General features: G+C 54.2%; 1 protein-coding gene across 1 annotated transcript; it reads right to left on the bottom strand.

The window, feature by feature from the left end:
- Window positions 1-478: 478 nt before the first annotated feature.
- LOC120914375 (transmembrane protein 182-like) lies at window positions 479-9,840 on the bottom strand. The gene is made up of 5 exons (XM_040325060.1): window positions 9,662-9,840; window positions 6,286-6,403; window positions 6,001-6,099; window positions 2,902-3,039; window positions 479-996 (listed from the first exon to the last, which is right to left on the bottom strand). Exons 1-5 carry the CDS (start codon window positions 9,806-9,808, stop codon window positions 767-769), a joined length of 732 nt encoding a protein of 243 aa, XP_040180994.1. The 5' UTR covers window positions 9,809-9,840; the 3' UTR covers window positions 479-766.
- Window positions 9,841-12,873: the final 3,033 nt, after the last annotated feature.

Below are 12,873 nucleotides of genomic sequence, written 5' to 3'. Positions count from 1 at the left end.
AGGGCGGCGGCGGTGGGCGATGGATGGCGATTAATTTCCATTTCTATGCGGGTGACAAATGCGGGGCGTGATCGCCGTACGTCTCACGCCAGAAGTGGCGCCCCGCGCGGGGCAGAGAGAGCGATCTCTCATGACTTCCAGTGCAGAGGATTTGTTCTCTTTCTTCTTTTTTTTTTACAGAAGAAATTAGAAATATCGATCGGCCGCAGAGATCAATGAGGCCAGATCTGATTATAGCGGGGGAGGGGCGCTTTATATTGATCAACCTCCATACTGTTGCAGTAGCACTTCTCCTGTCCTGTATGTCGGGTGTAATTCTCGCTATCTCTTCTTATTGTTTTGCACAGTAGTTCCTATACTCCTGTAGGGGGCAGAGCAATGCATGCTGGGACATAATTGTGATCTAAACCCCAAGAGCTGACACTCTACCCGTACATTATAGCGCCCTCTGCTGTCACCCGGGAGACACGGCACCACATTTATTTTGTGAGATTTTATTGGAATACAGAATCATAGAAATAAATCACACAATACTTCCTCTCAGACACTTTATAGCGGCGCGCGATGGCGGCTCTCGGGCGCGTACGCCATATTTAATTCTGCGTCCGCCCCCCGCCACGCCAAACCCGGTCCACTATCTGACTCTTAAATCAGCTCGGCACAGCGGGTGACTTCTGAATACGGACATAAAAAAAAGTTCTCTTCTCCTCCGCGGCTTTGGAAAAAAAAAATCTGCAATCTTCGGCGCTCTCTCCGCCGGCGTCGCCTATTTCTCTTCCACGTGAATGCTCCGGCCCGCGCACAAGAAGAGGAGGCCGGAGAGCAGCACCAGGGGGGTCCCGGCGGCAGCGAACATGAACGACCATCCGTAATAGACGTGGACGTGAGAGTCCGGCGCGCAGCGCTCTGCGCGCTCCAGCAGGATGTACCGCTCCAGGTCGGCGGCGAACTCTTTCCACAGGGCGAAAAGGGCGATCAAGAACGCCAGCAGGACGCCTGCAACCACAAAAACACACACGTATCAGTACGAGGGGGTGATATCGACCCCGCCGCCACATTCTGCGCAGAGTCCCCCGCCAATACCGGACACTCCCCTCCCCCTTCCTGCCCCCCCAATACTGGACACTCCCCTCCCCCTTCCTGCCCACCCCCAATACCGGACACTTCCCTCCCCCTTCCTGCCCCCCCAATACAGGACACCCCCCCTTCCTGCCCCCACCAATACCGGACACTACCCTCCCCTTTCCTGCCCCCCCAATGCAGGACACTCTCCTCCCCATTCCTGCCCACCCAATACCGGACACTACCCTCCCCCTTCCTGCCCCCCCAATACAGGACACTCTCCTCCCCCTTCCTGCCCCCCCAATACCGGACACTCCCCTCCCCCTTCCTGCCCCCCAATAACGGACACCCCCCCTTTCCTGCCCCCACCAATACCGGACACTACCCTCCCCCTTCCTGCCCCCCCAATACAGGACACTCCTCTCCCCCTTCCTGCCCCCCCAATACGGGACACTCCCCTCCCCCTTCCTGCCCCCCCAATACCCGACACTTCCCTCCCCCTTCCTGCCCCCCCAATACCCGACACTCCCCCCTTCCTGCCCCCCCAATACTGGACACTTCCCTTCCGCTCTTATGGTGATCCTGATGGGGACCTTAGTGTAAAGGGGAGACTTTGATGTAAAGGAGGACTCTATGATGGGGACCCTAATGTAAGGGGGACTCTCATGGGGACCCTGATGTAACGGAGGACTCTGATGGGGATCCTGATGTAACGGGGGACTCTGATGGGGACCCTGATGTAATGGGGGAGTCTGATGGGGACCCTGATGTAACGGGGGACTCTGATGGGGACCCTGATGTAACGGGGGACTCTGATGGGGACCCTGATGTAACGGGGGACTCTGATGGGGACCCTGATGTAACGGGGGACTCTGATGGGGACCCTGATGTAACGGGGGACTCTGATGGGGACCCTGATGTAACGGGGGACTCTGATGGGGACCCTGATGTAATGGGGGAGTCTGATGGGGACCCTGATGTAACGGGGGACTCTGATGGGGACCCTGATGTAACGGGGGACTCTGATGGGGACCCTGATGTAACGGGGGACTCTGATGGGGACCCTGATGTAACGGGGGACTCTGATGGGGACCCTGATGTAACGGGGGACTCTGATGGGGACCCTGATGTAACGGGGGACTCTGATGGGGACCCTGATGTAACGGGGGACTCTGATGGGGACCCTGATGTAAGGGAGGAATCTGATGGTGACCCTGATGTAATGGGGGAGTCTGATGGGGACCCTGATGTAAGGGAGGAATCTGATGGGGACCCTGATGTAACGGGGGACTCTGATAGGGACCCTGATGTAAGGAGGAATCTGATGGGGACCCTGATGTAACGGGGGACTCTGATGGGGACTCACAAATTTCATGTGGTAGTCATACTGACCCCTAGAGCCCCGGATCCATTATAAAACATAGAAATGGCCATAGCAGGTGTGGGAATGTAAAAACTCACTACAGAGCTCCTCCCCCTGGAGCGATCGACCTATCAGAATCCTCTAGGTGGCTCCGCCAATCACTGACAGTTCAGTTCTGGGTGGAAGGGGCGTGTCAGTGCAGGATGGAGACGATTCGTTGTAATTATCATACATTTCCCCAAATGTGAATCTAAAGTTTAAACTTTCCCTTCACTTCCTGCTTTAGAGGCACAACAGGAAGTGAGGGGACATTCACCAGAACAGGTGTCCCCCACTGGAAGATTTCCCCTCTCTTCCTGTTTCCAGTGACAACTGTAAGATTTGGGCATTTCTCCCCGATAGATACATTTCCCTCGGTAATAAAACTCCCGTTTGCTCGCCCCTCTCCCCTCCCCCGCGCACAGCTGTCCTCTTACCAGAAGTGATGAAGAATCCTCCTCCTACTTTATAGAGCTGGGCGGCGGCGAAGGGCACAGCGCACACCAGCAGGAGCCCGCCCACCACGCTGGAGGCAACGGCGAGGATGATGAACGCCGTCCAGAAGCCTCTGTACACTGCCAACCAGAGGGAGGAGATTTCATTGTGTTATTTTTTTTTTTTTTATGTAAACTTTATTAAAATGTTACAAAGTGACATTTGGTTAAGTTCAATTGGCCGCATGCGTTGCGTGAACGGGCCCTTAATTTGTCATAAATATACAGTCACCAGCCACCAGACCTAGTAGCGGGTTGGATCCCCTTTATTAGGTCCCCCTTGCTAGTAGCGGGTTGGACCCCCTTTATTAGGTCCCCCTTGCTAGTAGCGGGTTGGATCCCCTTTATTAGGTCCCCCTTGCTAGTAGCGGGTTGGACCCCCTTTATTAGGTCCCCCTTGCTAGTAGCGGGTTGGACCTCCTTTATTAGGTCCCCCTTGCTAGTAGCGGGTTGGACCTCCTTTATTAGGTCCCCCTTGCTAGTAGCGGGTTGGACCCCCTTTATTAGGTCCCCCTTGCTAGTAGCGGGTTGGACCCCCTTTATTAGGTCCCCCTTGCTAGTAGCGGGTTGGACCTCCTTTATTAGGTCCCCCTTGCTAGTAGCGGGTTGGACCCCCTTTATTAGGTCCTTCTTGCTAGTAGCGGGTTGGACCCCCTTTATTAGGTCCCCCTTGCTAGTAGCGGGTTGGACCCCCTTTATTAGGCCCCTCTTGCTAGTAGCAGGTTGGACCCCCTTTATTAGGTCCCTCTTGCTAGTAGAGGGTTGGACCTCCTTTATTAGGTCCCTCTTGCTAGTAGCGGGTTGGACCCCCTTTATTAGGCCCCTCTTGCTAGTAGCGGGTTGGACCCCCTTTATTAGGTCCCCCTTCCTAGTAGCTGGTTGGACCCCCTTTATTAGGTCCCCCATGCTAGTAGAGGGTTGGACCCCCTTTATTAGGTCCCCCTTGCTAGTAGCGGGTTGGACCCCCTTTGGCCTTCATTCTTGGTGGCATAGATAGAGCGTTATCAAGGTCAACTCGGCATAGCAGGTCACAATACTAGGGGCCAATTTTAGAAAGGGGCCAACTAATCTACATCCATGTCTTTGGAGTGTGGAAGGAAGTCCAGGGAGAACATGCAAACTCCATGTAGATGGACCTTATGGAGTCACTGAGCCACTGTGCTGCCCAGACCTTTGAAGTGACTCCAAGCAGCCCTTCCCGGCCTCTTCTTGCCGCTGATCCCTCCTATAATTATATATATACAGCTGGTGGTTCAGCCCACGTGCCAGCAGAGAGCCGCCGATTCCGGGAGCCGGACTTCTCTTCTACCCTGGACCATAAATGATAAGATGTTCCATCTGACATCGGCTCCGATACTCGGGGGAGGATCCAGATGTTCAGGGCTACGCCATCTAGGGGGTCTATAACTCCCTTGTGGGAAACCCTCCATCCCAGAGAATTTCCCAATTCCGATCCTCCTCAGCGGTGGTGCGTCCATAAAGGGCGCCGCCCCCTCTCTCCTGTCACCCCTCTATCACCATAGGTAGATTCATGCATTGCCTGAATCCATCTATGGTCGCCGCTACCGCCCCCTATTCAGGTATCCGACCCCCTTGGACCCCTATCAGGCGTCCAATCATAGCAGAGGACGGGAGAAGACATGGAGGACAGTGCCGTGACCCGAGACAGGTAAGTGGGGGATGCACACTGGGGCTGTAGCAGCAATTGATGGGGCACACTGGCAATTGGTCACCCCATGTCTTTATGGAGCTGGTCCAAACTGGTCACCCCATGTCTTTATGGAGCTGGTCCACACTGGTCACCCCATGTCTTTATGGAGCTGGTCCACACTGGTCACCCCATGTCTTTATGGAGCTGGTCCAAACTGGTCAACCCCATGTCTTTATGGAGCTGGTCCAAACTGGTCACCCCATGTCTTTATGGAGCTGGTCCATACTGGTCACCCCATGTCTTTATGGAGCTGGTCCAAACTGGTCACCCCATGTCTTTATGGAGCTGGTCACCCCATGTCTTTATGGAGCTGGTCCACACTGGTCACCCCATGTCTTTATGGAGCTGGTCAGGGATGGACTGGCCATTGGGACTACAGGGAGTTTCCCGGTGGGCCGATGGCTCAGTGGGCCGGCTTCAGTGAAAGCAGACCGCCGCACCCCTCCGCTCCTCTGTCTCTCCCTCCCTGCAGCGCTCACCTGGGGAGAACAGAGAAGCAGGGGGAGGACCAGAGGAGCAGGGGGGACGGCAGAGGAGCATGGGGGGAGGGGACAAACAGCTGACTCAACAGCTATGGCCTGGGGATTTCTCACTTCTGCCTAATCTTGTCCCATAAGGGGGGGGGGGGCACAGAACTGATTCTTTTCCCCGGGTGAAATAATGTCTAGCTTCGCCACTGGCTAGTGAGAGGGGGAGGGGGGGCTTGGGTGGCCAGGGGGGTGCGGGAGTTGTCCGGCCGTCATGGGAGAGACCTGTCAAACTGGGCCAGTCTGCATGAAGTCCAGGGCCAAATTTTTGTCCCAGTCCAGCCCTGGAGCTGGTCCAAACTGGCCAACCCATGTCTTTATGGAGCTGGTCCAAACTGGCCAACCCATGTCTTTATGGAGCTGGTCCAAACTGGTCACCCCGTGTCTTTATGGAGCTGGTCCAAACTGGTCACCCCATGTCTTTATGGGGCTGGTCCAAACTGGTCACCCCATGTCTTTATGGAGCTGGTCCAAACTGGTCAACTCATGTCTTTATGGAGCTGGTCCAAACTGGTCACCCCAAGTCTTTATGGAACTGGTCCAAACTGGTCACCCCATGTCTTTATGGTGCTGGTCCAAACTGGCCAACCCACGTCTTTAAGGAGCTGGTCCAAACTGGTCACCCCATGTCTTTATGGAGCTGGTCCAAACTGGTCACCCCATGTCTTTATGGAGCTGGTCCAAACTGGTCACCCCATGTCTTTATGGAGCTGGTCCAAACTGGTCACATAATATTCGGCATAGTGTTTTGGTATTAGCAGAGGACACAGTATAGTATATTGCCAATGGTTGGCGGTCACTTACCTGCAGTGGGGTCATAGGAGGGGTGGGGGACGGGCCCCTGGGCGATGGGCATAGGGAATAGGTAGCCCTCTATGCAGTGTTTGGGGTGCGCCTGGCTGGCTGGAAGAGAAGCGATAAGAAAGCTGAAATGAATGGATCCTGACTGACCACACCCACAAAGAGGTGTCCTATCCCATGTCAGGTGACTCTAGAAGGGCGGAGCCTGGATACAAAGTCACATGGAGTATAATGAGGAATCGGGTGACACATTTATTGAGAAGGAACTGAAATAAAATGGAATCTTACTGAACCAGAAGTTCCAGACGGTCTCCTGGAATTCCTCGCCGTTGAACCAACATCTCCAGAAGAATCCCTCGTGGTGGAAGTAGAGGGGCGCCGGGCCGAGGTCCGCCTGGGTGTCATTCTATAAAGAAAAGGGAATTTATTATATGGAGAGCGCCGATCCCTCCCGACATCCTTCTCACCACACAAGGGACCGGCCAACATTTATTTATATTCTATTATGTGAGTGCAGAGGTCTGTAGGTGGACCTTCAATCCTCCCCCCCCGGAATATCGGGTGGGAGAGGCCGAGCGTCACCCCGTCTGTGACACCATTGGGGGACATCTTTCCTGACTTCCTGTCTCTTTGACACCAATACAAAAAGTTGGGGGGAGGGATTGTTATCAAGACAGGAAGTCACAGACAGCAAATAAACACAATGTCAGAAATTTCACCGCACACTGCGAGCTTCTCACCATGTGCATCAGAAGCAAGTCAGAGAAAGTGGTGGAGAGATTTTCAAAAGACACAACAGGAAGCGAAAGGAAATATTTACAAAGTTGTCACCAGAACTAGTGTCCCCATCGTAAGATTTTCCCTCTGTTCCTGTTCTGGTGACAACTGTAAGGCTCGAGTCACATCAAGAACAAAACCGGAGGAAGAAGCAGGAGAAGACCGGAGGAAGAAGCAGGAGAAGACCGGAGGAAGAAGCAGGAGAAGACTGGAGGAAGAAGCAGGAGAAGACTGGAGGAAGAAGCAGGAGAAGACTGGAGGAAAAATCAGGAGAAGACTGGAGGAAGAAGCAGGAGAAGACTGGAGGAAGAAGAAGTCTGGAGAAAAGAGGAGAAGACCGGAGAAAAAAGGAGAAGACTGGAGGAAGAGGGAGCAGACTGGAGGAAAAAGGAGAAGACTGGAGGAAGAAGCAGGAGAAGGAGAAGACTGGGGGAAGAAGGAGAAGACCGGAGGAAGAAGGAGAAGACCAGAGGAAGAAGGAGAAGACCGGAGAAAGAAGGAGAAGACCGGAGAAAGAAGGAGAAGACCGGAGAAAGAAGGAGAAGACCGGAGGAAGAAGGAGAAGACCGGAGGAAGAAGGAGAAGACTGGAGGAAGAAGGAGCAGACTGGAGGAAAAAGGAGAAGACTGGAGGAAGAAGCAGGAGAAGGAGAAGACCGGGGGAAGAAGGAGAAGACCGGAGGAAGAAGGAGAAGACCGGAGGAAGAAGGAGAAGACCGGAGAAAGAAGGAGAAGACCGGAGAACGAAGGAGAAGACCGGAGGAAGAAGGAGAAGACCGGAGGAAGAAGGAGAAGACCGGAGGAAGAAGGAGAAGACTGGAGGAAGAAGGAGCAGACTGAAGGAAAAAGGAGAAGACTGGAGGAGGAAGGAGAAGACCAGAGGAAGAAGGAGAAGACCAGAGGAAGAAGGAGAAGACCGGAGGAAGAAGGAGAAGACTGGAGGAGGAAGGAGAAGACTGGAGGAGGAAGGAGAAGACTGGAGGAAGAAGGAGAAGACTGGAGGAGGAAGGAGAAGACTGGAGGAAGAAGGAGAAGACTGGAGGAGGAAGGAGAAGACTGGAGGAAGAAGCAGGAGAAGGAGAAGACCGGGGGAAGAAGGAGAAGACCGGAGGAAGAAGGAGAAGACCGGAGGAAGAAGGAGAAGACCGGAGAAAGAAGGAGAAGACCGGAGGAAGAAGGAGAAGACTGGAGGAGGAAGGAGAAGACTGGAGGAGGAAGGAGAAGACCGGAGGAGGAAGGAGAAGACTGGAGGAAGAAGGAGAAGACATTTTTAATAAAGGACTTGTCTCTTTTGTCACACTGCACTATTTTTTTGGTGAATGGAGAGGGGTACAAAGTACCCGATACCCATTCACATAGGGGGGGGCGGGATCTAAGGGGGAGGAGGCGGGATCTGGGGGGAGGCGGGATCTGGGGGGAGGAGGCGGGATCTGGGGGGGGGCGGGATCTGGGGGTCCTCTTGTTGAACCGCCGCTCTGTGTTTCTCAGGCGATCGCTCTTTAGGATCGGTTGGAATTTCTCCGGATGCCGATAATTTAATAGTTGTTATTATTTAGAATGTTTGAATTTTCATATTTTATGAATTGCGAACGACCCGAGAATAAAAAAAGATAAAAAAAACGACCACATTTTTTGTCAGTGCACAATGTCTACTGCTTGGATTTTGCCCCTCCCCTCCCCCTAATGATATTTAGAATAAAATGATTACCTTTTCATCACACACCTATTTTTAGTCTCAGTGATGTCATCACCGGGTCTCTATGCAATGCAGGCAGATCATGGCTGGTGGGAGGAGCCTGTACCTAACTTCCTGATTACATCACGGCACCCTCCCCCCTGAGAATTCCCCCTCAAGAGTCCTGATGCAATCTGTGGGAGGAGTTATGCAAATATCAAAATGCCATGATGGTGGTGGATGGTAGTATAGAGGAGTGGGTGGTCCTACGCAGGCTGTATTTGCATAGGTAACGCCCACGTGTGATGCTCCGTGATTGAAAGAACTGAAATCTAATGAATGAAAGGGGCGGGGCTGGGGATAGTCATGCTGGGGATAAAAGGGCGTCCTCCAGCCAGGAAAGGGGCGGAGCTAGGGATAGGCTGCGAATAAAAGGGCGTCCTCCAGCCAGGAAAGGGGCGGGGCTAGGGATAGTCAGGCTGGGGATAAAAGGGCGTCCCCCAGCCGGGAAAGGGGCGGGGCCAGGGATAGTCAGGCTGGGGATAAAAGGACGTCCTCCAGCCAGGAAAGGGGCGGGGCTGGGGATAAAAGGACGTCCTCCAGCCAGGAAAGGAGGCGGGGCTATATCTTCTAATGCACATGGAGAGAAGCTCACAGTGTGCGGTGAAATCAGAGGAAGCCGTTTCAGTCCAGGGGGAGGAGCCGGTACAACTGTGCAAGACTAAAGTGGGAGGGGCCGGAGGGAGGATTGAAGTGGATCTGAGAAATGATACAATTTGTGACATTGTGTTTATTTTCTGTCTGTGACTTCCTGTCCCGGTGACAACCCCTCCCCCCCCATATTTTGTATTGGTGTCACAGAGACAGGAAGTGAGGGAAGATGTCCCCCCAGTGGTGTCACAGAGACAGGAAGTGAGGGAAGATGTCCCCCCAGTGGTGTCACAAAGACAGGAAGTGAGGGAAGATGTCCCTCCAGTGGTGTCACAAAGACAGGAAGCAAGGGAAGATGTCCCTCCCAGTGGTGTCACAGAGACAGGAAGTGAGGGAAGATGTCCCCCCAGTGGTGTCACAGAGACAGGAAGTGAGGGAAGATGTCCCCCCAGTGGTGTCACAGACAGAAATTGGCGCGGAGGACAATGTGCGCGGTCGGCGTGACGCTCGCCTCTGTCGCTCGATATTTCGCCCCCCTCCTCTGTGTGTCCGATCTCTTTACCTCTCCCGGGGGGGTGATCGGCCCCTCTCGGCCCCCGCAGTTCTCGGTCGCCAGCAGCCAATAGTCCGTCCCGAATGCCACGAGGAACAGGAGGACCCCGACTCCTCCGATCAATCCGGCGATCAGCGCGGCGATCCCGACCTTCATCCTGGCAGCCAGCGAGGAGACTGAGAGACCCGAGAGGGGCAGATGCCGGGGGGCGGCACATGGGGGGGGCGGCTGCTATTTTGGGCTGCAGCTGCAGCTTAATGACGGGTGTGAGTTTCTGAGAGCCGCGGAACACGGACTATTCTCAGCACATGACCTTACCGCACGCAACAGTTGTGGCTGGACGCAGGAATGTCACCAAACACTGGACAACACCCCGGGGGGGGGAGACAGGGGGACACTGAGGGGAGACAGGGGGACACTGAGGGGAGAGAGGGACACTGAGGGGAGAGAGAGACGGGGGACACTGAGGGGAGAGACGGGGGGACACTGAGGGGAGAGACGGGGGGACACTGAGGGGAGAGAGAGACGGGGGACACTGAGGGGAGAGACGGGGGGACACTGAGGGGAGAGAGAGACGGGGGACACTGAGGGGAGAGACGGGGGGACACTGAGGGGAGAGAGAGACGGGGGACACTGAGGGGAGAGATACGGGGGACACTGAGGGGAGAGAGAGAAAGGGGGACACTGAGGGGAGAGACGGGGGGACACTGAGGGGAGAGAGAGACGGGGGACACTGAGGGGAGAGAGAGACAGGGGGACACTGAGGGGAGAGAGAGACGGGGGGACACTGAGGGGGAGAGACAGGGGGACACTGAGGGGAGAGAGACGGGGGGACACTGAGGGGAGAGAGACGGGGACACTGAGGGGGGACAGAGAGAGAGACGGAGGACACTGAGGGGGGACAGAGAGAGAGACGGGGGACACTGAGGGGGGACAGAGAGAGAGACGGAGGACACTGAGGGGGGACAGAGAGAGAGAGACGGAGGACACTGAGGGGGGACAGAGAGAGAGAGACGGAGGACACTGAGGGGGGACAGAGAGAGAGAGACGGAGGACACTGAGGGGGGACAGAGAGAGAGACGGGGGACACTGAGGGGGGACAGAGAGAGAGACGGAGGACACTGAGGGGGGACAGAGAGAGAGAGACGGAGGACACTGAGGGGGGACAGAGAGAGAGACGGGGGACACTGAGGGGGGAGCAGAGGGAGAGAGAGGAGACGGGGGACACTGAAGGGGGACAGAGAGAGAGAGAGACGGGGGAAACTAAGGGGGGACAGAGAGAGACGGGGGACACTGAGGGGGGACAGAGAGAGACGGGGAACACTGAGGGGGGACAGAGAGAGACGGGGGACACTGAGGGGGGACAGAGAGAGACGGGGGACACTGAGGGGGGACAGAGAGAGACGGGGGACACTGAGGGGGGACAGAGAGAGACGGGGGGACACTGAAGGGGGACAAAGAGAGACGGGGGACACTGAGGGGGGACAGAGAGAGACGGGGGGACACTGAAGGGGGACAAAGAGAGACGGGGGACACTGAGGGGGGACAGAGAGAGACGGGGAGAAAACTCAATTGCTTTGGCAATGTTAAAAGCTTTTTAAATCTGAATTAGAGAGAGCCATAGACAGACAGACAGACAGACAGACAGACAGACAGACAGACAGACAGATAGATAGATAGAGAGGTAGATATATATGTGATGGATATAGATATAGATGTGATGGATGGATGGATGTGATGGATGGATTGGATGGATGTGATGGATGGATGGATGGATGTGATGGATGGATGGATGGATGTGATGGATGGATGGATGGATGGATGGATGGATGGGTCTCGGGGGGATTACTGTGTAGAGTACGGTCCTTTCTGTGTATGGAGCGGGGGGATGGGGGTCCTATCGGGCTCTAGGGGGCCCCCCTCAGGAGGATCATGTGTCATAACAAGAAAACATTTCTCGATGTAGCCGTCACTCCTCCATTGGGCGGATTATTCTGAGATCTCTATGGTGGTCACTCGGGGACAGAAGGGACTCGCTGTGTACTGTGGCTTTTTCTTTTGTTGGAAATCTTTCTTTTCTGTGCAATCTAAAATATGAAAGAAAAAAAACAACAAGCCGAATGTTACTGTATATAGGGAGTATATAGGGGGTGTATGAGGAGTGTATAGGGGGTACATAGGGAGTATATATGGGGTATATAGGGAGTGTATAGGGAGTGTATGGGGGTAAATAGGGAGTATATAGGGGGTGTATAAAGGGTATATAGGGAGTGTATATGGGGTATATAGGGAGTGTATAGGGAGTGTATGGGGGTAAATAGGGAGTATATAGGGGGTGTATAAAGGGTATATAGGGAGTGTATAGGGGTATATAGGGAGTGTATAGGAAAGTATAGGGGTATATAGGGAGTGTATAGGGGGTATATGGGGAGTGTATAGGAGGTATATGGGGAGTGTATAGGAAAGTATAGGGGTATATAGGGAGTGTATAAAGGGTATATAGGGAGTGTATAGGGGTATATAGGGAGTATATAGGAAAGTATAGGGGTATACAGGGAGTGTATATTATATCCGATCCGGAACAAATCTCACAATAACGATATTCCCGTCCTCCGAGGATCGTACACTTTCCTCACCTCCAACATCCTCCCACCACTGAACCGTCCAATCAGAATGGAGAAAACAACTATTGCCAAAAAGCCGGCCCCCGAAATCCCATCAATAAAGAGACCCCCCCCCCCCCCCCAGGAGAAGAGCTTGTGGACATGCAGCAGATCAAACACATGACGAGACAAGTCTGGATTTACGTTACCGAGTTACACCTCTGGGTGGCGCCATGTTAACGATTATATGAACGATCCTCGGCTCCAGGCTGCACACAGAGTCTCAGATTTAAATTGAAAGCCGATTGAACCCTCATTATTAATTGAGGGGGGTGAACCAGGCGGGGTTCTGTAACTGCATCAAGGGTTAAATACTCCACAATGCCGGCACCAGGGAGAGTCAGACCACCGACCTCCTACATAAGACAGCGGCTACTACTGAGGTCTGACCCCCCCCCCCCCCACCACTGCTACAATTACCAGGACTTTCCCTCCCTGAGCAGTGTTCAGAGGTAAAGGGGGGTCCTGGAGCCCTCGTAACGGGCACAACGGGTGTACAGACCCGGGAACTCAGCATAGGGATGGTGAGAACCCCTCATAATAGGGCACAGCGGGTGT

This window comes from Rana temporaria, chromosome 9, assembly GCF_905171775.1.
Source record: "Rana temporaria chromosome 9, aRanTem1.1, whole genome shotgun sequence".
NCBI lineage: Eukaryota > Metazoa > Chordata > Amphibia > Anura > Ranidae > Rana > Rana temporaria.
The sequence above is the reverse complement of the archived record's forward strand: the minus strand, read 5'-3'. Positions and strand labels throughout refer to the sequence as shown.

Coding starts and splice junctions, on each gene's coding strand:
- LOC120914375 (XM_040325060.1), bottom strand. CDS start 9,808: ATGAAGGTCGGGATCGCCGCGCTGATCGCCGGATTGATCGGAGGAGTC. Junction 3,040..6,000: donor CTCCTATGACCCCACTGCAG/GTAAGTGACCGC, acceptor TCTGGTTGGCAG/TGTACAGAGGCTTCTGGACG. Junction 997..2,901: donor AGGATTCTTCATCACTTCTG/GTAAGAGGACAG, acceptor TTGTGGTTGCAG/GCGTCCTGCTGGCGTTCTTG.